This window comes from Suncus etruscus, chromosome 5 (assembly GCF_024139225.1).
Source record: "Suncus etruscus isolate mSunEtr1 chromosome 5, mSunEtr1.pri.cur, whole genome shotgun sequence".
NCBI classification, from domain to species: Eukaryota; Metazoa; Chordata; class Mammalia; order Eulipotyphla; family Soricidae; genus Suncus; species Suncus etruscus.
Window position 1 is genome coordinate 101,277,597 of NC_064852.1, and position 25,389 is coordinate 101,302,985.

General features: G+C 35.2%; 1 protein-coding gene and 1 pseudogene across 1 annotated transcript in view; one reads left to right on the top strand and one right to left on the bottom strand.

Annotated features, from left to right (window-relative positions):
- Positions 1-518: 518 nt before the first annotated feature.
- The window catches only part of GALNT3 (polypeptide N-acetylgalactosaminyltransferase 3), a 46,887-nt gene continuing 22,016 nt past the window's right edge, over positions 519-25,389 (top strand). The window contains exons 1-6 of the mRNA XM_049773419.1: positions 519-1,050; positions 6,969-7,141; positions 12,150-12,299; positions 14,595-14,829; positions 18,920-19,037; positions 20,691-20,891. Of these exons, the coding sequence (XP_049629376.1) occupies positions 536-1,050; positions 6,969-7,141; positions 12,150-12,299; positions 14,595-14,829; positions 18,920-19,037; positions 20,691-20,891 (1,392 nt within the window). The 5' untranslated portion in view covers positions 519-535. The remainder of the gene's footprint in view (positions 1,051-6,968; positions 7,142-12,149; positions 12,300-14,594; positions 14,830-18,919; positions 19,038-20,690; positions 20,892-25,389) is intronic.
- LOC126010395 (uncharacterized) lies at positions 15,931-16,091 on the bottom strand (annotated as a pseudogene).

Consider the following 25,389-nt stretch of genomic DNA (forward strand, 5'->3'; position numbering starts at 1 on the left):
TTACCTATTTAGCGGTATAACTCTTAGAGCCTGTCAGTGTATCTCTGCTTTCATATAGTTTTCCCCTTTCTTTTAAAATCAGTTTTGTAAATCTCTTTACTTTGTGGAGATGATTAAATTAAGATATTCTTTTTCAGTTCATACTACTGATAAAATTAATTTTATGCATGCTATATAGAAGATATTAACCCAAATTAACATAGAATGTCTTTATTTCCCACTGGAGAGAAATCCAAATATTTTATAGCTCGAAATGATTATTTTAATTATACCAATTGAGTTCTTCTAAAATGGTCATTTTCTTGGTATCTTTTTGTTCTTATTAACTGAAAGAATATGTAGTTTGCATTCTTTTATAGGTAGAATGCATGAATGGAATTATGCCTTTAGCAATAAATAGCTAATAATGTCATCATTTCTGTTTATAGGTATTGCCACTTCAAGAACTTTCTGCCAGCAAATCTATGATAAAAAATATAAGTAACAAAGAAAACTGTAACTGTTATTTTTCAAGTGACAGCCTTTTAATGTCAGAATGGCTCACATAAAACGACTAATAAAATTACATCTTAAAAGATATTACCATAAAAAGTTTTGGAGACTTGGTGCAGTGATTTTTTTCTTTGTAATATTTTTGATTTTGATGCAAAGAGAAGTAAGTGTTCAATATTCCAAAGAGGAATCAAAGATGGAAAGTAACATAAAAAACAAAAACAAGATGTTTGACTTTATGCTAGAAGCTGTAAACAATATTAAAGATGCAATGCCAAAAATGCAAATAGGAGCACCTGATAGACAAAAGATAGACACTGCTGAGAGACCCTGTTTGCAAGGATATTATACAGCAGCAGAATTGAAACCCATTTTTGATCGCCCAGCTCAGGATTCAAATGCACCTGGGGCTTCAGGTAAAGCATTCAAGACGACCAATTTAAGTATTGAAGAGCAGAAAGAAAAAGAACGTGGAGAAGCAAAACATTGTTTTAATGCTTTTGCAAGTGACAGAATTTCTTTACACCGAGATCTTGGACCAGACACTCGACCTCCTGAGTATGTTAAAGAGTATTCACTGTTTATTGTTTATCACATAAATGGATATGCAGAATAGGCATTGTAACAAAGTATGGTAATTTTTATTTAGACAACTTGTGGCAAAAACTAGAAATTATTTAGTATGTTTTAATACTCCACAGAATTGTACTTGAGGAGGAAATGTGCTAGGCCATTTGAGCTATTTCCTGGCCTCATTTTTAAATTATATTTTGCTTATTATTATTTAGGCTCAATTTCCATAGCTGTGCTTGGTGATACATTCCAGATGTGAAAAGTTGTTGTAACTTTGAAAATTGAATTCTAGATACAATCTCTGAAAAACCACAAGAAATTAGTCCTAAATGCTATCATTTTCTCATTTGGTAAGGAAGTAATATTTGGCTATATTTATGGGAATAGTGGAAGAAAAGTAGGAGTTGTTTCTGTTTCTGTAGAATAGAAATATTGCTGTAGAAATGTTGAAAAATGTGCCAAGCTCCTGGAACAATTAGAAAACAGCATATTATGATCTAAATTACAGACTTTGTGGTTACTTCAGGTGTTTTAATTATTTTTCAGATACCCTGTTTTCTGTTTTTTTCTTTAACAATTAATTTTAGTTATAGTATTGCTATTATTATTATTATTATTATTATCATTATCATTATTATTTTGTTGGTTCTGGGCCTCACCTGCCATTGCTCTGCGGTTACTCCTGGCTCTGTGCTAAGGGATCACTCCCAGCAGGCCTGGAGAACCATATACCTGGGGGATCGAACCTAGGTTGGCTGCACACAAAATTTCCTACTAGCTGTACTATATAACTCCAGCCCAACCAACAGTATTATTTCAATTATTAATTTACCCAAGATTCTTAAATCTAGCATTTGTTTAATAGTTTTCATATAAAGAGTTGTTTCTCCCTATAGCTTCTTAGAGTCCAGCATTTTTCTTTATTAAATAATTGTGTTTACTTGTATTTTTCAATTTTACAGCAGTTTGATTACCATTTCCCCCATATTCTACTATGCTGTGTTTTTTTGTTCTTAGTGAGCCACTTTGCATCTTTGAAGTAGTGTTCAAATACTTTATTCACATTAAAATAGCTAAAAGAAATCCCATTTTGAGACATTTGTAGATTTATTAACAGTACAAAATAGACATACTCTATAAGTAAATAATGCCCTATGTATTTTCTTTTCTAGTTATAATAGAATCACATTTGGAAGTAAGCATTAATGAAGCTGTTTGTAGGTTTAGGTAATTTGTTTCACATATATATATATTTTGTTTGTTTGTTTGTTTGGTCTTGTTTGTTTTTGGGCCATACCTGCTGACGCTCAGGGGTTACTCCTGGCTATGCCCTCAGAAATTGCTTCTGGCTTGGGGAACCATATGTGATGCTGGGGAATTGAACCACTGTCTGTCCTAGGTCAGCCAAGTGCAAGGCAAACACCCTACCTCTGCGACACCGCTCAGGCCCCTGTTTCAATTATATTTTCCTCAATTTATGATTATAAAATCTTGCTCAGTCCCTCAGTATTAAAATGGTATACATTACATTTCTGTTGCTCTACATTAATCCAGATAATTTAAGGTTAAATTGTATATCATCATTAAATGAGTATGTAAAGAAAGGAATGAATGTCTGTAAATTATTTAATGTTAAATAAGATACAGTATGGCTAATTTTATTTTAATTGGTTATAAAGCAGCACACTTGTGTCACAAATCAAAAATCACAACTTTTATTTGTTTGTTTATTTTTGGTTTTTGGGCCACACCCAGTGATGCTCAGGGGTTACTCCTGGCTATGGCTCATAAATCGTTCCTGACTTAGGGGACCATATGGGACACTGGGGTATTGAACTGCGGTCTTTCCTAGGTCAGCCATGTGCATGGCAAACACCCTACTGCTCTACCACCATGCTAGTCCCTACTTTTATTTTTTTTTTAATTTGTTTCCGGTATACACCTAGTGCTCAGGGCTTAATAATGGCTGGTGCTCAGGAATCACTGTTGGTAGGCTCTGGTGACCATTAGGGGTTCTTAGTATTGAACCTAGTTCAGCAGTGTGCAAGGAAAATTCCTTATCCAACCCCTTACCATTTTATTATTGACCTGATAGTCAATGTCACTTTAAGACAAGCTTCCAATTGTTTGCTTTAATATAGAATTAAAAAGCTGCAATATTATTCAATAATATTAATAATTAAATGAAAAAGTAATTATTAAAAAAAACTTTTGGGGGGCCCGGAGAGATAGCACAGCGGCGTTTGCCTTGCAAGCAGCCGATCCAGGACCAAAGGTGGTTGGTTCGAATCACGGCATCCCATATGGTCCCCCGTGCCTGCCAGGAGTTATTTCTGAGCAGACAGCCGCCAGGAGTAACCCCTGAGCACCGCCAGGTGTGACCCAAAAAAAAAAAAAAAACTTTTAGGGGCTGGAGAGATAGCATGGAGGTAGGGCGTTTGCCTTGCATGCAGAGGATGATTGTTCGAATCCCGGCATCTTATATGGTCCCCTGAGTGCTGCCAGGTGTGACCCCCCCAAAAAAAACCCTCTTTTTTTCTTTAATAGAAGATGCTTATAACTATAAAGCATTGGTGAAAATTAAAGGTATTTTTACTTTAAATTTGACCTATGGCACAAAGAGGTGGTTTAGGTGCTATGGGATTATCCTTGAATATGGCTACTTTTTGATTCCTTAAACTGCATATGGTCCCTTGAGCATCACTACAAGTGAGCACAGGGCAAGAAGTAAACCTTGAACACTTCTAGGTATGGTCCCAAAACAAAAATTGAAATTAACCTAGTCTAGAAAAGCAAAGAAACTATTTTCTGAAAGATTAACTTTTAAGTTTTATATACCTAGATATCCAGTTTCTTCTCAAACCTGATGATAGCATGAATGGTAATATAAGCACTTTTCTATTTTCTAAACGCTAAAAATTTTAGTTTGAATGTGCAGTAATTTTAACAAGATATTTTATTTATACTATTTTGCCTGATATGTGGAACAGTTTTGAATATATGTTTTTTTGTTTTGTTTTGTTTTTGGGCCACACCTGGCATTGCTCAGGGGTTACTCCTGGCTGTCTGCTCAGAAATAGCTCCTGGCAGGCACGGGGGACCATTTGGGACACCGGGATTCGAACCAACCACCTTTGGTCCTGGATCAGCTGCTTGTAAGGCAAACGCTGCTGTGCTATCTCTCCAGGCACAGAATATATAAGTTCAATATTTTCATTGTTCTAATAGTTTATGAAATTATATTGTAAAATGTTATCACTTGCATTAATAACATAGAATGACATTTTTATTAGTCATTATCAGTTAAGCAAATAAATCCTTTTTTAAGAGAGGAAAAACCTTGCAAGCTTAAAGTAAGAGCATATTTTTATTTTATTAAATTTTTATTAAATTATTAAATTTTTATTAAATTTTTCACTTTAAATCTTTAAAAATTTTTGTAGTCTTTTTTAATGTATCAATTATGTGGGAAAAAATAGGAAATTCTTTTTTTTTTGGTTTTTGGGCCACACCAGGTGACGCTCAGGGGTTACTCATGGCCAATGCACTCATATGGGGGACCATATGGGACACCAGGTTAGTAAGTGCAGGCAAGCACCCTACCACTTGTGCCACCGCTCTGGCCCTGGAAAATCATTTTTATCTCTAAACTTTACCTTCAATATTTTTAAAAGGAAGGAAATAATTAGATTATATTTTTTAAAATAAGAAAATTATATAGTAGAGTATTTCTTTACTTTTTTTAAAACTGTTAATAATTTTTTTTTTTTTTTTTTTTGGTTTTTGGGCCACATCTGGTGACTATTTGAGTAACTGTCTATGTGCTCAGCAATTGCTCCTGCCTTGGGGGACCATATGGGACACACATATATTGACACATATGGGATCAAACCCATGCTCATCCTAGGTCAGCCACATGCAAGGCAAATGCCCTGCTGCTGTGCTATCACTCTGGTCCCTGTTTATAAATTTTTATTTCTCAAAATGTAAATTTATGGAGCCAGGGACATAGTACAGTGTGTGAAGGGCTCTTAGCTTGGAGATAGTTGGTTCCTTACACCTCATATATAATCTCATAGCAGGATTAAGCCTTTAGCAGGATTGTCCCCAAACCAAAATAATAATAAGAATAATGATAATGTTATGGTTAGTCATTTGGAGGTATAATTATGAATCAAGAATAGGTAACTTTTTTGGTAATTAATTTGAATTGATAGCCTTACCAAAATTAATTTAATTTGCTTTTATTTCCAATGAGAATGAATGTAGTTATATGCTTAGATCATGCATGCATTTTACTACACTTTGAAATCATGAAGTTACTACAGAGCAAAATTACTTTTATTTAGAGCCTATTTTTCTTTTTTTTCTATTAGCATGATTGATACCTTCATTTAACATCTTAGCCCTCATTTCCTTTTTTATCATTATAAATATGCCCTAAAGAGCTCTTCTCAAAATGTTTTGCAACATTCACATTGATGTATAACTTTAAAAATCATGAATGTGAGATGGTAAGATTTCTTTAGTTGTCTAAGGTCTTTGATACCCCACTGAGATCAGTGGTTTTCCTGTAGACTCTGGCAGTGTAACTGAAGTGTGCTGGGCTCTTTTCTCCTTGAGTAAATGATTTATTTTCTCATTTTGGATTTGAACAGCACTCTCTGCTTATTTATATACTGTTTTTATAGTGCCTTTTGACTCTGTGAGGATTTTTTATGCTGTGGTCTAAAATTATACAACTATTTATGGTCTTTAAATGAACTTAAAGATATAGTTATTTTATTATTTTTACCACAAACCACATATTTTACGTTCTAGACCTATTCTGTATGCTTTATAGTGTTTTGAAGTTCCCCTGTATATTTTATTTTATTTTATTCTTTCCCTAACTCATTGTGATCATTTCCAGTCTTAAGACTTGGAGATTTAGAGTCTACAGAGACTAACTCCCTGTAAGTTTCAATAACAATTAATTTTATAGTAGAGGATTTGTTATAAAAATAACAAAATTAATACTGATGCTTTTAGTTAATGGGTAAAAAGTGACTTGGTAGGTCTCATGTTTATTAATGTTTCAGAGGTGATAGGAACACAGAACCTTAAATATAGGTTTAGAACCTTCAATTTTCTGAATTTGATTTTGTAAAAAGGAGGAATTTAAAAATGCTATATCTTATGAAACAGTAGATTAAATTATTAGAGCAAAGATTTTTTTAACTGTGGTACAGCATATTAGATATACTGAAGTTTTGACTAAATAATAAGTGTCTTAAAATTATGCTTTAGAGTAAGTTATTTTTCTTTTTAGTTTAAGGATATAGTAATAAAATTAATTTTAAATGGAAATGTATAAATGGGAAATATTACATGCTCGGGAGAAGTAGCTAACAATCTATGAGTACAAATACACTTAATAAGGTTTTATTAAATTTACTATTATGCTTTTTAAAATTGCAAATCATAAAACAATTGAAAAGAAGAGAAATCTTGGGTTTATTTGAGCAGTTATAAGGTTTTGCCATCTTTATAAATTGCTTTTCATTTGTAGATTATATTTCTTCTTTAAAATGTACTTATATTTTGGGCCCAGAGAGATAGCACAGCGGCATTTGCCTTGCAAGCAGCCGATCCAGGACCAAAGGTGGTTGGTTCGAATCCCGGTGTCCCATATGGTCCCCCGTGCCTGCCAGGAGCTATTTCTGAGCAGACAGCCAGGAGAAACCCCTGAGCACCGCAGGGTGTGGCCCAAAACCCAAAAAACAACAAAAACAAAAAAACAAAAAAATTTACTTGTATTTAAATTTTATTCACCTTGTATAATACAATATTTACTTTTATAATATAATTGTGAAATAAAGTAATAGAATTAATCATTGTTCTCCTATTTCTTTGACTTCTAGATGTATTGAACAAAAATTTAAGCGCTGTCCTCCCCTGCCTACCACCAGTGTCATAATAGTTTTTCATAATGAAGCGTGGTCCACGCTTCTTAGAACTGTCCACAGTGTGCTCTATTCTTCACCTGCCATACTGCTGAAGGAAATCATTTTGGTGGATGATGCTAGTATAGATGGTAAGAAAGTACTTGCCAATTAGATTGTTATCTGAAGAAACCCAATATGGTACTTTTCAATTTTTTTTTTTTTTTTGGTTATATTGTGCTCTATGCATGTCATTCTATAATTTGAATCATTTAGATTTGGAGGTATGTATAAGAAGGATGAGAGTAGAGTCTAAGAATATTTGTATTTAAAAAGACATGAAACACTATTCATAACTTTTTATTCTTTACTATGAAACATTTTTAATAGGGTTATCAGTTAAACATAGACCTGAGTTTAGAGTCTGGTTGCATTGTCTGAGCCTAAACCTAACAATGTAACTCTGACTAGTTACTTAAACAGCCCACACCCCTTGTATCTTACCGTCTTTCTCTTTAAAATGGGATGACTTTGATGTTTTATACAAAATGTGTTGTGTAATCATTTATTTTTATGCCAGTGGAATAAAATCCCCTCACAATTAGAGTAGCATGTGATCATTGTGGTTATAAGATATTTTCAGTTATATAGTTAAAATGAAGAGATATATAACTACTATATTTTTTTTTGGAGAGGATTTCGGCCACACTCGGTGAAGTTCAGGGGTTACTTCTATCTGTGCACTCAGAAATCACTCGGGGGACCATATGGGACACTGAGGATCGAACCTTGGTCCCGTGTCCTGGGTCAGCCGTGTGCAAGGCAAATGCCCTACCACAGCGCTTTCACTCAGGCCCTTACTATATTTCTTTTTTTTAAAGTTTGGATGCGATTTGAGTGGTGAAATACATATATATTTATGAGTATTTGCAGATCATAAAAGATCCTTTTCATTCTTTTATTTTGGCTTTTTAAAATATTCAGGTTCTGGGGCCGGAACAATGATAGCACAGCGGATAGGGGGCATTTGCCTTTCACACAGCCAACCTGGGACCAAGCTGGTTCCCCGGCATCCCATAGTCCTTTGAGCCTGCTAGGTGCAATTCCTGAGTGTAGAGCCAGGAGTAACCTCTAAGCACTGCTGTGTGGCCCCAAAACAAACAAAAAAATATTCAGGTTATTATTTACAAAAATAGCAAAATTATTTAATGCATTTCATATTAAGTCTGGGTAAGTTAAATAATTCATACATTTTAAATTGGAACCACAAAGTCAAACTGACAATCTAATTAGCTAAATTTTTAAATATTTATAATAGGCGCTGGTGCAATAGCACAGCAGGTAGGACATTTACTTTACATGTGGCCGACCTAAACCCTGGCATCTCATCTGGTCCCCTGAGCCTGCCAGGAGTAATTTCTGAGTGCAGAACTAGGAGTAACCCCTGAGTACTTCCTCAAAAAAAAAAAAAAATCAAAGATTGCAAATATTTTAAATATCAAACAGATATACAGTATTTTAATGACTATAAAATTTATTCTTGAATGATCCCAAGTTTGGGGCCATATTCCACAAGGTCACATTCGAACTCTCTCACTAATTAGCTGTTCCCTAATCAGTGCAATAATACTCATCATCAAACCCGAGCACCATCTGTTGTAAAATAAAACATTACTTTATGTACCTTGAGAAGACAAAACAGTAACCACATCAATTAAAAGTCACATCAATTAAAAGATTTATATAGACTTTAAAATGGTAGTATGTGAAATAAACCTAAAACTAATAGTTTGATCTATTTAATTATTTCTACATAAAAGTAAAAGCATTCTGATGGTTTCAGAATAAAATATTCTGAATGAATTTATTTCATATTCTCAAGTTAAATTAATATCTGGGTAGAATAGCTTTTCTTATTAACAGATTTTTGACCTGGATATGAACTATATCCATTAATAGGCATTTTAATAATTAAAGTTCTCGGGATTCAAGTTACACACTTCATACACAACTTTGATTTGGATTTTTTTTTCTTTTCTTTTTTTTTTTGGTTTTTGGGCCACACCTGGCAGTGCTCATAGGTTACTCCTGACTAACTGCTCAGAAATAACTTCTGGCAGGCACAGGGGACCATATGGGACTTGGAGATTCGAACCAACCACCTTAGGTCCTGAGTTGGCTGCTTGCAAGGCAAACGCCGCTGTGCTATCTCTCTGGCTGAAGAGATCTTCATTTCTCTTATTCAAGTTACTTCATCACTTAATTATTATTAATGAATTTGCTCTTCAATGTGTTTAGAATATTTTTAAAAAAATATTTCTGTCTCATGGAACAGTCTAGAATTTTAAGTGATACATGATTAAGTTCTGTAAACTTAGCTTATCTTAAAAAATAACTAGACTTTATCGTAGAAATATTTTTCCTGTTTGACTTCTTAAATTCTACTTTAACATTATTTTAATTTTATTTAATCTTTTAAATAGTAGGACTCTAAGATGCATGATAAAGCCACTTTTTACTAAGCTTTCAGTTGAAAGTAGCTTATCTCATTACACAAAAGTTAAAGGAAATCAGATGAAGGGTGGTAGCCATAATCTTCTGCTTAAGTAAATTTTAAAATGCTTTTTCTCTTTTAATTAATGTCTAAATAAACATGTCGGAATTAAACATATTCATGATGCATCCAAAGTTAAAATATGACATTTTCACATAATGTTATTAGAGCCTCTTTTGATAATCTTCAAAATTTTATTTTTTAATGCCACTGATGGTTTGTTGAATTTTACTTAAACATTACCTATATTATCCTATAGTGTTGTGCATTATTATGCAATGAATAATCTTGTGCTTATTTAATTTTTCTTGTTTCTGTTTTTGGACTATATCCTGCAATGTTCAAGGTCTGTTTCTGGGCTTTGTGTTCAGTAGTCACCCCTAATGATGCGTGGGGACTATCTGTGATGTAGGGGATTCGAAATGGGGTTGGTTGAATACAAGGCTAGTATATTAACCCCTGTACTCCCTCTAGCTCTATTTTCCTGTTTTGAAGTCTGTCTTTGACTATGTTAGAAATAGTAATGTTTAGTAAATGGATCTGATTATATAATCAAATCAATAATAGATTTAAATTTTTACTGATGTGGGTTCTCTTTAAATATTAGTCTAATTTAAAAGTTGAATGAAAAATCTATCTACTAAGCACACACTGGGTACTCATAGATCTCACTACTTTTTTTTGATATGCCTCACTTATGGTTTGCAGGGTTTAATTCTGGCTCAGCACTTGGGGATCACTCCTGGTGAGCTTGGGGGACTAATGGGATGCCAGGGTCAGCCACATGCAAAGTGGATGCTCTATCCACTGTATTTTCTCCTCAACCCCAAACAATTTTCTTTTAGTTTTGTTTGTTTGGAGCTAAGCCTAGCAGTGCCCAGGGCTTGCTCCTGATTCTGTACTCAAGGATGACTCCTGATGGGCTTGAGAGACAATATGAGGATCTCAGGGATCAAGACAGCTAAGACAGCTGCATGCAAGGCAAATGCCATACCTGCTATGCTATTGCTCCAGCCCCTAAATCTCACATTTATCTTGCTATCATTTCCTCATAAAAGCAACTTATGTTATCTTCATTTCATAAAAAAAAAAACTTAGACCCACAAAGGGAGAATTAACTTGCCCCAAGTTGCACAGTTAAAGTAGTGGTAAATTAAACAGAGGCTGATCTCACACTTATACAATGAGGATATAGTTGGCTGTAAAATTAGGGTGCAGTTAGAATTTATAGGAAGTTAAAATGTCTAATAAAAGTAAGTGTGTATGTTATGATGATGCTGAGATCCAACTAGGACCTCATATTTACAAGGCAATTGTACATAACTTGCATTCCCAACCTTAATCAGAAATTTTTTAGGAAATTCAAATGATAGAATGTTCACTCAAGAAATGTGGTGACACATTTTTAAAGAATCTATTCTAAAACTACAAGTTTTATTTACCAACCTGATTAAAGAAAAGTTACCTGTTATTGGTTCTTTTTTTGGGGGTGGGGGGTTTGGGCCACACCCGATGTACTCAGAAATAGCTCTGGCTCGGGGGACCATATGGGACACCGGGGATTGAACCTTAGTCCATCCTGGGTGAGCTGTGTGCAAGGTAAACACTGTATCGCTGCGCCACCACTCTGTCCCTGTTGTTGTTGTTGTTGTTGTTTTGTGTGTGTGGTTTTTGGGTCACACCGGCAATGCTCAGGGGTGTTACTCCTGGCTCCATGCTCAGAAATTGCTCCTGGCAGGCACGAGGGACCATATGGGACACTGGGATTTGAACCGATGACCTTCTGCATGAAAGGCAAACGCCTTACCTCCATGATATCTCTCCGGCCCCTCTGTCCCTGTTTTTTAAAAAAACTTTATTTATTGATTAATTGCTTAGTTTTTGGGCCTTTCCTGGCAGTGTTCAGGGGCTACTCCTGGCCCTGTGCTCAGAAATTGGTCCTGGCAGGCTTGGGGAACTATATGGAGTGCTGGGAATCGAACCAGGTCCCTCCTGGGCTGGCTGCATGCAAGCAAATGCCCCACCGCTGTGCTATCTCTCTGACCCCTGTTATTATACTTGTAAGGCAAAATGCAATCTTATGTTTCTTTAAAAGAATAAATTGACATTGGTGGTGGGAATGTTGCACTGGTGAAGAGGGTTGTTCTTTTTATGACTGAAACCCAACTACTATCATGCTTCTAATCATGGTGCTTAAATAAAGATATTAAAAAAAAGAATTAATTGAGTGCTAGAAATTAGAAATAATCTGAAACTATGTTCAGATAGATTTATTTTTCCATATTATTCATTGCTGAACTTTTGCCTCTCTTCTGAACGTTTAAACTTTAAACAAACAATGTTTATATTTACACCACCGAAGAACTGAAAACGATTAGCCTCAATAAGTTATTTGCATTTTGAAAACTGGCAGTAACAAATATCTACCTAACGACCTAAATTGACATTTGGAGATAGTAGTGGGAAGGAGCTCCTAAACAGTGCACATGAGGACAACCTTCCCCAATGTTCCTGTCTTAGCTTGATGCTTATTTATTTTATTTTATTGACTTTTTATATTTTATGAAAGTAAATGTAGGAAGCTAATCTTATTTTTTTTCTTGCAGAGTACTTACATGATAAACTAGAGCAATATATAAAACAATTTTATATAATAAAAATAGTCAGACAAAAAGAGAGAAAAGGTCTGATCACAGCGCGGTTGCTAGGAGCTTCGGTAGCAACAGCTGAAACGCTCACATTTTTAGATGCTCACTGTAAGTATACATATATTAACACAGTTGTAACATTCTCTTCCCACCCCACCCAAAAAATATTCTAAAAAGTAAAAATGATAATTTCTTAAGTGCCTAGTTGTGTTTTCTTTAACATTTTCCAATTGATAGTCATAGCAGTGACAGGTTACCCAGAGGGCGTCTGCTTTCATATTGCTTGAGCAACATCTTTTCTGTTTAAGATTCCTTATTTTAGCATCCAGAGACAATCTCTGCCATTACCCCCAGCAAGTTATGCTTGCCTAGGATATTTTTTCAATTATTCATCCTGTCCATAAAATAAGTGTTTAATCTCATTTGACTCCTACACTTCATTTTTGTTTGGGGCCACATATGGTCAGTTCAGGGTCTTGGGCTCAGGAATGACGTGATGCTACCTGGAAAACCATATGCCATGCCAGGAAGGGATCAAATCCCAGCCTCCTGCATGCAAGCATGTTTCTAGCCCATTGAGCTATCTTTCTTACCCTACAGTTTAAAATGAAAATTTTGTTGCTGTGTAAACAACAAAAAGGGATCATTTAGTGCCAGGGATTGAAGTTGGAGGTGACTACATACAAAGCTGCACTTAGAGTTATCTAGTTTCTAATTATACTCATTTAGTAAAACTCCACTTAGCATGAGAGCTCTGATGTTTACCCTGTATTAACTGTGAATTTGCCAGCCTTTAGCTAATGTTTGACCTCAAAAAATGATTTTCAGAATATGCTGCTACAAGAGGCTTTTGAATTCGCTGTAGTATTGAAAGCTCTCACACCCATTACTCTCTTACTAAGCACTTAAAAAATTAGTTATCTAAAGCATTGTTTCTAAAGTGGGTATTGCTGCCCCTGTAGGGAAAGATGTGTGTGTGGTAGGATTTGGGAGGGTATGGGGAGGGATGAAATGTAGCTCAGATGAAAGGTAGTCTCAGATGAAATTGGGTGATAGTTTCTGGGGTTTTTTTTTTTTGCAGGAAAAAAAGAGGTAAATTTCTAGGAAGTCCCTGAGTGATTTCTATCCCACCTCAGCCCCAAGGGGCAGTAAGCCAAATAAATTTGGGAAGAAATAAAAAAAAAAAAAAAGAGGAAAAAGTAAAATGACTCACTCTATAGCATTCTCTCTTCTTCTAAAAAATTTCATTTCTATCTGACTAGGCCTTCTTACCTTCTAGATTCTTTTGTTCCTTGACTAAAACCTCCCTTTATGGGTAGCCAGAGTAGGACAGTGGGTGTCCTGTTGGTATTTTCTGAGCTGTGTATGTATTAGTGAGATAGTCCTTTTCACCTATAATCAGAGTCCATAGCTTTCATTTTTGTTGCTTCTTACCTCACTTTCCACTAGAGTCAGGGCAGTTTTTCATAGTTGACTCCAATTAGTTAAACCAGACCATTTGATCTTGGATTTATTTTCTCCTAAAACTTAGGAAATGATGATTTCAGTTTTTCTACCTTGATCTTGGATCCAACCTAAAATTAATCATAACATTTATGGGACTTTTTGGTTGGATTATGAAAAGTTATCTTTGACTTGTCTCTCTTAAAGGACATATCATCTACAGCTTTAATATACTGTTATTTTGCCTACTTTCTAGTTTAAAAAAATCATCACATGTATGAAACTTTTCTAACAGTGGTGAAATTTGCTTTATATTTTTTATCCTCCCTTATCACAGAAATGTATTCTGTTGGGGAACATGCATAGAAATGCTTAGAGTCCACTCCTGGCAAGGCTAGAGGGAATCATATGGTGTACCAGGGATTGAAAGCACACACTATGCTCCTGTACTATCTATTGCTCTAATATTAATATATTACTAGATTATAAAATCTAATAATAGATCATATAAAATAATTATATATTTATCTAATATTATTAGATTGTATAATCTAATAATAATAGAGATATATTATTTCTATGACAAGAAACTTTTTTTGTATCTATTCCTTTCTCTTTTTTTTTTTAAATCAAAGTGGATTACAAATCTTCCACAGGAATATTTTAGGTACATAGTGATATTGAATTAGGGGCATTCCCACCACCAGTGTTGTCCTCCCTCCAACCCTATTCCCAGCCTGTATCCCATATCCCCCTCTTTTGCCCCCAGGGTGATTCTGTTGTTGTTGGCTTTGGATTTGGTATTTAAGTTTGATCATTTTTTTACTTCTACTTACTTTTAATAAATCTTCCCTTTAAAAATATACAAAACACAAATGTTATTTTCATTTTTGTATAAAATCTCACCCAAGAAACCTTTATTGTTTTTATTTGATTAACTAGAAATTTTGTTCCTTTTAGGTGAGTGTTTCTATGGTTGGTTAGAACCTTTATTGGCCAGAATAGCTGAGAACTTCACTGCTGTCGTGAGTCCAGATATTGCATCCATAGATATGAACACGTTTGAATTCAATAAGCCTTCTCCTTACGGAAGTAACCATAACCGTGGAAATTTTGACTGGAGTCTTTCATTTGGCTGGGAATCACTTCCTGATCATGAGAAGCAAAGAAGAAAAGATGAAACCTACCCAATTAAGTAAGATGATTTTTTTAAAGTTGTATGTATAGTTCACTTATTTGACAATGCATGCAATCTTTTTTTTTTTGCAATTCTCTCCTTCAAAATACTTTGCATTTACAAAATAAACTTCACATGTATTCTATGAAGAGTAAGAATGTTATGTGTTTATATTCACTTATATGTGGTGTTATCAAGTAGGGAATAAAATGAACATTTTATTTTCTCTTTGATTGAATAAAATAGAAACTTTATTACATTTTACAAATCGTTTAAAATATGAAAAATAAGGTGAGAAAGTTTTAAAAACCAGGTTTACAGTTGTACATACTAACAATGTACTGAAATTCCATTTTGGATATGTATAATTTACTCTATGCAAAAATGATAGTGTTTTCATACATAAAGAAAATGAAAAGCGGGCTCAGAGAGATAGCACAGCGGCGTTTGCCTAGCAAGCAGCCGATCCAGGACCAAAGGTGGTTGGTTTGAATCCCAGTGTCCCATATGGTCCCCCGTGCCTGCCAGGAACAATTTCTGAGCAGACAGCCGGGAGTAACCCCTGAGCACCGCCGGGTATGGCCCAAAAACCAAAAAAAAAAAAAAAAAAAAAAAAAGAAAGAAAGAAAGAAAGAAAGAAAATGAAAAGCATTTAGAAATTTTATTGTTTTAATAGTACAAATGCATATACTTGGAAGAAAAAGTCTGATTTCTGGATTGACATTGTTGTAATACAAATGATTCCCATCATAATGCACCATTTAAATACAGATTACTAAAAAGTTCACCTTTACCATGTTACATTTAGTCTGGTTCTTGTTTGGTTTCAAAACTCTTTTATACTTCCAAATAGGTTATTTTAGAAGTAATTTCTTTTAAAAAGATGTTTACTTAATGGTTCACTTGAAGAGCTCTTAAGCCGAAGGATCAAGCAACACTGGGGGTCAGGGATCTTAGAAACCAAAGTTCTCCAAAGATGTTAATTAACATTACTCTTTTTTTTTTTTTTTTTTTTGGTTTTTGGGCCACACCCAGTGGCGCTCAGGGGTTATTTCTGGCTATCTACTCAGAAATAGCTCCTGGCAGGCACGGGGGACCATATGGGACACGGGGATTCGAACCAACCACCTTAGGTCCTGGATCGGCTGCTTGCAAGGCAAACACCGCTGTGCTATCTCTCCAGGCCCCTAACATTACTCTTATTTATAATTCTTCTCTATATGATCAGAGAAATTTCTCTAGTCACATACTATAGAATTGATCCCTGAAAGTATAGTCTTCACTCTTATTTTTTTTAACATAATTTTTATTTTGATCATAGTGGCTTACATATTGTTGACAATAATATTTTAGGTACATAATTACATAAAATCAGGGGGGATTCCTATCACCGGTTTGTCTTCCCTACTCCTCCGTTTTTGTCCTACCTTCCATATCCTCCTCCCTCACCCCCAGGGCTGCTAGACTATGTGGTCCCCTTTGTACCTATCCTATTTCTTCGTAGTCTTACACCTGTTTGGTCCTGATGCCTCCTTTATTTCCCTCTCTAATTTGGGGGCAGGACTAGCTAGTTCAAGTTATGTGGTTTTGTTTGAAGAGGAGAAAAATGATAAACTGGGGTAAAAGTCTAATACGCCAGGAATAAGCAGAATTCTTCTAGAGGCTCTCGCCATCGGTTTGAGAGACGAAGGAGAAAAAGAAGGTGAAACAGTCCACCCCTACGAAATGAAGTGTCAAATATCTATTAAGAGTTCCAACAATAACGCTAAGCACCCCAAAAACAGAACAAAACGAACAAACAAACAAACAAACAAACAAAAAATGCCGTGGTCTTGAGAAAGGCATCATGGCAGAGCCCATGAAGAGGGAAAAGAAGGGGCCTGAGAGATCACATGGAGGCAAGGCGTCTGCCTTTCATGCAGGAGGTCATCGGCTCTAATCTCTGCGCCCCACATGGTCCCTCGTGCCCGCCAGGAGCAATCTCTGAGCCCGGAGCCAGACATAATCCCTGAGCACTGCCGGGTGCCACCCAGAAATCTGAAAAGAAGAAAAAAAAAGGGGGGGGGAAGAAAGATAAGTGGGGGGCAATAACTTCAATAACCACACTAAAACAAAGAAATTGACCAAAAATAGGTAAATAAAAAATAGTAGTACCTGAAGATAAAAAGTAATATATGAAAAATAAACAATGTGTTTTTTGTTTTTTGTTTTTTGTTTCCCTCCTGCCCAGGCACAGTAAATATTGGGGTCACTCTTATTTTTAATTCTGAATGTGATTACATGATTCCCAAGAAGTAATTAGTAATGATTACCTAGAAATAAGATGTCAACTACAACTTTTTAAATGAACCAAATAAAAAAATTCACAATTCTTTTATATTTGTAAAATAATATGCCTAAAAATTAATTTGTTTTGTTTTGGGCTATACCCATTTTGTTCAAGGCTGACTCCTGGTTCCTTAATTAATGATCACTCCTGCTGGGCTTGGGGTACCATAGGGGATGCCAGGGATCAAACCCAGTTGACTGAGAGCAAGACAGGTATCCTATCCACTGTAATATCATGCTGGCTCCAAAATGTCTGAAAGTTTTATACCTTGAAATTAATTGAAAGGAAAGCTAGAGTTTCAAAGTTAATTCAATAGGGTTTAACAAACTTAAAATCCACAATATCAAATGACAACTTTAGTAAGTTTTACAAAGTAATCTTTTATTTGCTCCAAAATTTTTATATACTGTTAGCATTATTAAAAGCTAAATTATTTCATACTGTTTATTTAGGAAATTTTAATTAAAACACATTTTTTTTTGTTTTATTTTTGGGCCACATCTGGTGGCACTCAGGGGTTACTTTTGGCTCTGTGCTCAGAAATCACTCCTGGCAGGCTCAGGAAACCAAAAAGGATGTTGGGGATCCAGCCTGGGGTCTGTCCCAAGTTGGCTGTGTGGAAGACAAACACCCTACCATTTGCTTTTGCGCCAGCCTGAATTTTTACATTTTAAATGATACAATTTGCATAGATAATTCTATATAAACAAAGAATTATATGCTATTATGTTCTATTAAAAGTATGGAATACTTTTTATACTTTTTAATTCATGCTTTTAATACTTCTTTAAAAAAGGGTAATTACCTAAATATGCCATATAGATATATTACATTTCCTTCAAGGAAAACTACATTCTGCAAGGCAAACTGGTGTTTTGGAAGCAAATATATTATAAACCTCACTACTTTACAAATAAATTATATTTTGGAAATTAGGTAATCATTACTAGCAAAAAGGAACAAATGACTAATTTCAACAACTTGATGTAAGTTTCAAAGGCATTTAACTGTTCAATCTAAAAAAATTTATGTCTTCCTCAATAAAACTTGTATTCTTTTTTTAAGCAGACAATAAATCCAATGTTAACTGACTAGGCTAACACTAATTATAAATGACACTTCTTTTTAAGATATTGTAAGCACATTAAGACAATTACTTTATCTTCTTATTCATTAGTAGACAATCTTTATCCTTAGAAGATCTTTACTACTTTCGCTCTATAGAGAAAGGATTCTTAAAGCGTTAATTTTGCCTTCAAAAAACAAACAAAAAATATTTTAATTAAAATTTTTTGTTTTGCTGCCACATCAAGAAGTGCACAGGTCTTACTCCTGACTCTGTACTCAAATCATTTTGGATGGGGCTAGGAGGCTAGGAGGGTAGGGGGCTAGGATGGTGCTTGGGTAAGGCAAGCACTTTATTTGCTGTACCATCTCTAAAATTTTTAATTTTTATGATTTACATATACATATACTGTATTTTACAGTAGTATCTTTATTGTTTTAAGTTGCATGTCACCATTAGAGTGACATGTTGTTTTTATTATCCCAAGGTACTTTTCTCCCCAACACTCCTGCTTCCTCAGATCACTGTTCTATTGACTATATCTCAGGGTTGTTTCAAAAATGACTTTGAAGCTAACAGTTGCTGCTTTTATTACTATGTAAAATTTTGCAATTGCAATATCTTTAATTTGTGAATTTGATTCAGATGCCTGAACACATGCTCTTTTATGTTATTTAATTATTATAACACTTTGACAATGAATTGTTTTTCAGAACACCCACTTTTGCAGGAGGCCTTTTTTCTATATCAAAAAAATATTTTGAACACATTGGAACTTATGATGAAGAAATGGAAATTTGGGGAGGTGAAAATATAGAAATGTCTTTCAGAGTAAGTTTATTAAGATTAAATATAGTATGTACATTAAGCAATGAAATATATTGTGTTATAATTGTCATGTACATACAGATTATTGAGAATATGTAAAATCCATTTTAATACTTCTCAGCAAGGAGCCATATGGATTACCATGAGTTCTCAGATATTCCAGGTAAGAATCACATAAATAGAATGCCATAGTATGAGACAGTTAGGCCAACCCCTAGAACATGTGGAGGCTATGGAAGAATCAAGATTGGAAGTGAGAACACAAGGTTGAGAAATACTGATCTATATGGGAGATTTCTAAAATTTTATGCATGAATTTTTGTAATAATTTTAAAAATATTGTTCATAGTAATAATTTTTCAAATGTTATATATGTATAACAAGAAGAATCAATTAAATACTTTTATCCAGTTAATAACACAATTAATTAAGTTGTAATATTGAATTCTAAGCAAGGTAAGTGCAATGAATGCAATTAAATCTAGGGCACCAGGAAATGAGTAAATTATCAAAGGAGTCAGAAAGGAAAAACAATTATGTATAATTTTAAAGGGCTTAACACTTTGGACTAAATAAGCCTCTCCCCCCCATTAAAAGTTTGATAAGAAACAACAACAAAAAAAGACTTTTAGATAGTGACAGTGATGATATTGCCATTTTTTGAGAGGTTTAAGGAAAGAAATCTTTTTCTAATCCATAACACATGTCTCAATCTTATTTACTTAAAAGTAAAAATGTGAGAAAAGATCACTGGTTACCCTTATTTAGGACATGTTATTAAACTTAATTTTATTTTAGAATTTCTGCTTAGTAATTATTTGTGAAAAAAAAATGAGTGGATGGCTTATTTAAGTGAAAAAGTATTGATCTAATTATCATTTTAGTTAATGCATTATTTTATATTGAGGTATAGTTGACAGCATTGAATAAATTTTACATGTACTGTGTAATGATTTAATACTTATATAAATTATGAAGTCTGATTAATATGTATTTCCATATGTAACTACAAAATTTATTTGTTTTCTTGAAATGAGGACCCATACATTTTATATTTTGTCTTTCTAATATAGCTTTTTTTTGTTTTTTGGGCCACATCTGGAGACACTTAGGGGTTACTCCTGGCTATGTGCTCAGAAATCACTCCTGGCTTGGGGGACCATGTGGGACGCCGGGGATCTAACCGCAGTCTGTCCTAGGCTAGCATGTGCAAGTCAGATGCCTTACCGCTTGTGCCACCACTCTGGCCCCAGCTAGATATGTATTTTAATGTTAGCTCCACTGAAGAGAGACCCTATTGTTCAAGTGAAGTAGCCATGTAAATTATACAAAAAATTTGAAATGTTAAAAAAAAACCTTTTCTTCTTCTTAACTTGCATGATTGTTTATGCAAGAAGATATATTTTGTAGTTTGTTTTATGAAAGATTTGAAAGCAGTAGTTTGTTAAATTACTTTCTTACAAAGTTTTTAGTGTCTTTAGCATTTATACAATTTTAAAATACCATTATTTATTAAGAACTGGAATTGACAAGAGATAAGGTATTAAAGTTATAGTAGGTCTCTTTTCTTGATTACGTTTTAGTTATTATATTAAAAGTAGACTTAAAAGCAATACTTTGATTACCCTAAAATAAACAAATATCATTAATTATCAGGTATGGCAATGTGGTGGGCAGTTGGAGATTATGCCTTGCTCTGTTGTTGGACATGTTTTTCGCAGCAAAAGCCCCCATACCTTTCCAAAAGGCACTCAGGTGATTGCTCGCAACCAAGTTCGACTTGCGGAAGTCTGGATGGATGAATACAAGGAAATATTTTATAGGAGGAACACAGATGCATCAAAAATTGTTAAGCAAGTAAGTTGGAGCTGATAATTAAATTACAGGAGGAATTTGATTAAACAAAATACCTTCAAAATGTACTTCTGAAGCTGAGTGTTTTATTTTTAATTGATTTGCATGTATGATTAATATCGATATTTAAAAAATATTTAATTGCGACAACAGCCTTCACATTTTAAAGGAAACCGCTTTTAAAAATTCATGCATTCTTGAGGCTGGAGAGATAGCACAGCAGTAGGGCGTTTGCCTGGCATGCAGCTGATCCAGGACGGACAGGGGTTCGAATCCCAGTAGCCCACATGGTCCCCTGTGCCTGCCAGGAGCAATTTCTGAGAACAGAGCCAGGAGTAACCCCTGAGCATCACCAGTATGACTCAAAACAAAACAAAACAAAACAAAACGTATGCATTCTTATATAATTTGTTATTTTTAAGTATGGTAGATTTTGAAACTTGTTAACTCCATTTAGTATTGTGCTCAAAACATGTAAAGTTTTTATTGCTTTTATGCAATAAAATATCTTTAAATGCTGAATCACTATTTGAACTGAAGTATAGTGTAAGGATATAGCAGGAGAATGAATTAGAAGCAATCAGATTCTATCCCTCAACTTCTGGTTACATGTCAGTTGGAGGCAACATCAGGACACCACGAGGTTAGATCACTAATCATTTTAGTCATTGCCAAGATAAATTGGATAGATTGTGGTACTGTATTTGAGTATTTGGCTAAATACAGTTTATACTCATCACCTGCAGAGGTAAATTGACCAGATAATCCCACAAATGAATGTAATATTTCTATCCCTCTCCTTTTAACTTACTTTACTCAGCATGATACTCTCCATGTCTATTCATATATAAGCAAATTTTATGATTGTATTTTCCCTAAAGACTACAAAGATTCCATTGAGTTGATTTATCATAGTTTCTTTACCCACTCATCTGTTTTTGAATACGTGGGTAGTTTTCCAATTCTTGCTATTGTAAATAGTGTGGTGATGAACATAGCAGTGCAGATGCCTTTCTACATATGTTTTTGGACCCCTAGGGTAGAGTTCCAGGAGTAGGTCATATCATATTATCATTTTGATATATGTGCCTGGTGATTAGTGATATAGTGCATTTTTTCATGTACATTTTTGCCTTTTGTATTTGTCCTTTAAGGAACTTTCTATTCATATCTTTCCCTATTTTTTTTTTTTTTTTGGTTTTTGGGCCACACCCGTTTGACGCTCAGGGGTTACTCCTGGCTATGCGCTCAGAAATCGCCCCTGGCTTGGGGGGACCATATGGGATGCCGGGGGATCGAACCGTGGTCCGTCCTACACTAGTGCTTGCAAGGTAGACACCTTACCTCTAGCGCCACCTTCCCGGCCCAATCTTTCCCTATTTTTAATTGAGTTGGAACTTTTTTCCTTGTTAGGTTTTACCAGTGCCTTGTATATATATTGGATATTAATTCCTTCTCAGAGGCATTTTTGGGTCATTAATATCTCTCATTCCATGGGCAGTCTTTGTATCCTGGTATTGTTTTCCTTGAGGTATTTGTTAATTTTTGCTATTTTGCTTCCACTTTCTTGGTTAGTCTTTTATTCTTGAAGATTCCCTTAGATTTAGTCATAGAAAGTGCTTTTTTATATTTATTTATTTATTTATTTATTTATTTATTTATTTTGGTTTTTGGACCACACCTGGTGGCCCTCAGAGGTTACCTTTGACTCTGCGCTCAGAAATCGCTCCTGGCTTGGGGGACCTTATGGGATGCTGGGGGATTGAACTGCGGTTCTTTCTAGGTTAGCTCGGGCATAGCAGACGCCTTACTGCTTGTGCCACCACTCCGGCCCCTATTTTTTATTTATTTTTTAAATTAATATCTTTAGGCACCATAATTACAGACATGTCTGTATACAAAAGGACACCTCTCTTCACTAGTATAATTTTCTCACCACCAATGCCATCCATTTCCCTCCTCCCCTGGCCCCTGCCAGTATTTGAGACAAGCATTCTATTTCTCTCTCTCACTACAATTGTCATGATAGATGTCAGTGTAGTTATTTCTCTAACTGAACTCACCACTCTTTGTGGTAAGCTTCATACCATGGAGAGGTCCTTCCAGCCCCCATCTCTACTGTCTCTGGGTATTATTGCAATAATGTCTTTTATTTTTCTTAAATCCCATAGATGAGTGACACTATTCTGTGTCTCTCTTCTTCTGACTTATTTCACTCAGTGTAATAGTTTCCATGTCCATCCAGGTATAAGAAAATTTAATGACTTCAATTTTCCTGATAGCTGCATATTGTGTATATGTACCACAGTTTCTTTAGCTACTCATTTGTTGTCCGGCATCTGTGTTGTTTCCAGATTCTGGCTACTGTAACTATCTCTGCAATGAATATAGGTGTGCAGAAGGTATTTTTGTATTGTGTTTTATGTGCATGTGTTCCTAGGGTATATTCCTATGAGTAGTATGGCTGGATCATATGGGAGCTCAATTTTCAGACTTTTGAGGAGTCTCCATTTTCATCTATGTACCTAATAGGATTTCAAGTATAATATTAAATTCTTTAATCCATTTTGATTTGAGTTTTGTGCATGAGTTTAAAAAGAGTGTGAGGTTTTTTCATTGTTGTATAGTTGTTGTTTATGTAGTTGGCCAGGTTTCCCAGCACCATTTGTTAGAGAGGTTTTCCTTGCTTAATTTCACTTTTGCTTTTTTTTGGCTTTTTGGGCCACATCCGGTGACGCTCAGAAGTAAACTCCTAGCTATGCACTCAGAAATCACTCCTGGCTCGGGGGGCAGGGGGAGGACCATATGGGATGCCGGGGATCAAATCACTGTCTGTCCTAGGTTAGCCGCGTGCAAGACACATGCCCTAATGCTTGTGCCACGGCTCCAGCCCCTTTTTTTTTGCTTCTCTATTGAAAATTAACTGATCATATGCATTATTTGGGGGTCAATCTTTATTCCGATACTAAACTGTTCTAATTACTATTACTTTTAATAATTACAGTTTGTGGTTGTTTGGAAAAGGGATGCTTCCCATCTTTCCCTCCTGCACAAAGATTTCCTTAGTTATTCAGAGGGTTTATTCTTCCATATAAATATCAGGAGTTTTTTTTTATAATTATCTTTATTTAAACATGGTGATTACAAATATGATTATAGTTGTATTACAGTCATGTAAAGAACACCCCCCCTTCACCAGTGCAACATTCCCACCACCAATTTCCCAGATCTCCCTCCTCCCCACCCCCCACACCTGTACTCGAGACAGGCTTTCTACTTCCCTCATTTATTCACATTGTTATGATAGTTTTCAGTGTAGTCATCTCTCCAACTGCACTCATCACTCTATGTGTTGAGCTTCATATCATGAGCTCCATCTACCAGCCCTCATCTCTCTTGTCTCTGAGATACTGTTAAAAATGTCTTTCATTTTTCTTAAAACCCATAGATGAGTGAAACCAATCTGCGTCTTTCTCTCTCCCTCTGACTTACTTCACTCAGCATAATAGATTCCATGTACATCCATGTATAGGAAAATTTCATGACTTGATCTCTCCTGACGGCTGCATAGTATTCCATTGTGTATATGAACCACAGTTTCTTTAGCCACTCATCTGCTGAAGGGCATTTTGGTTCTTTCCAGAGTCTGGCTATTGTAAATAGTGCTGCAATGAATATAGGTGTAAGGAAGGAATTTTTGTATTGTATTTTTGTGTTCCTTGGGTATATTCCTCAGAGTGGTATAGCTGGATCATATGGAAGCTGAATTTCCAGTTTGTGAAGGAATCTCTATATCACTTTCCATAAAGGTTGTACTAGACGGCATTCCCACCAGCAGTGAAAGAGTTCCTTTCTCTCCACGTCCCTGCCAGCACTGCTTGTTTTCCAGTTTTGTGATGTGTGCCAATCTCAGTGGCTTGAGGTCGTACCTCATAGTAGTTTTGATTTGCATATCCCCCTGTCGATTAGTGATGTTGAGCATCTTTTCATGTGCCTTTTGGCCATTTGCCTTTCTTCTTTTACAAAGTGTCTGTTCATTTCTTCTCCCCATTTTTTGATGGGGTTAGATGTTTTTTTCTTGTATAGTTCTGTCAGTACCTTGTAAATTTTGGATATTAGTCCTTTATCTGATGAGTATTGGGTGAATAATTTCTCCCACTCAGTGGGTGGCCTTTGTATTCTGGGCACTATCTCCTTTGAGATGCAGAAGCTTCTCAGCTTAATATATTCCCATCTGTTAATCTCTGCTTCCACCTGTTTGGAGAGTGCTGTCTCCTCCTTAAAGATGCCTTTAGTCTCAATGTCCTGGAGTGTTTCACCTACATGTTGTTCTATGTACCTTATAGTTTCAGATTTGATATCGGGTCTTTAATCCATTTGGATTTTACCTTTGTACATGGTGTTAGCTGGGGGTCTGAGTTCGCTTTTTTGCAAGTGGCTAACCAGTTGTGCCAACACCACTTGTTGAATAGGCTTTTCTTGCCCCATTTAGGATTTCTTG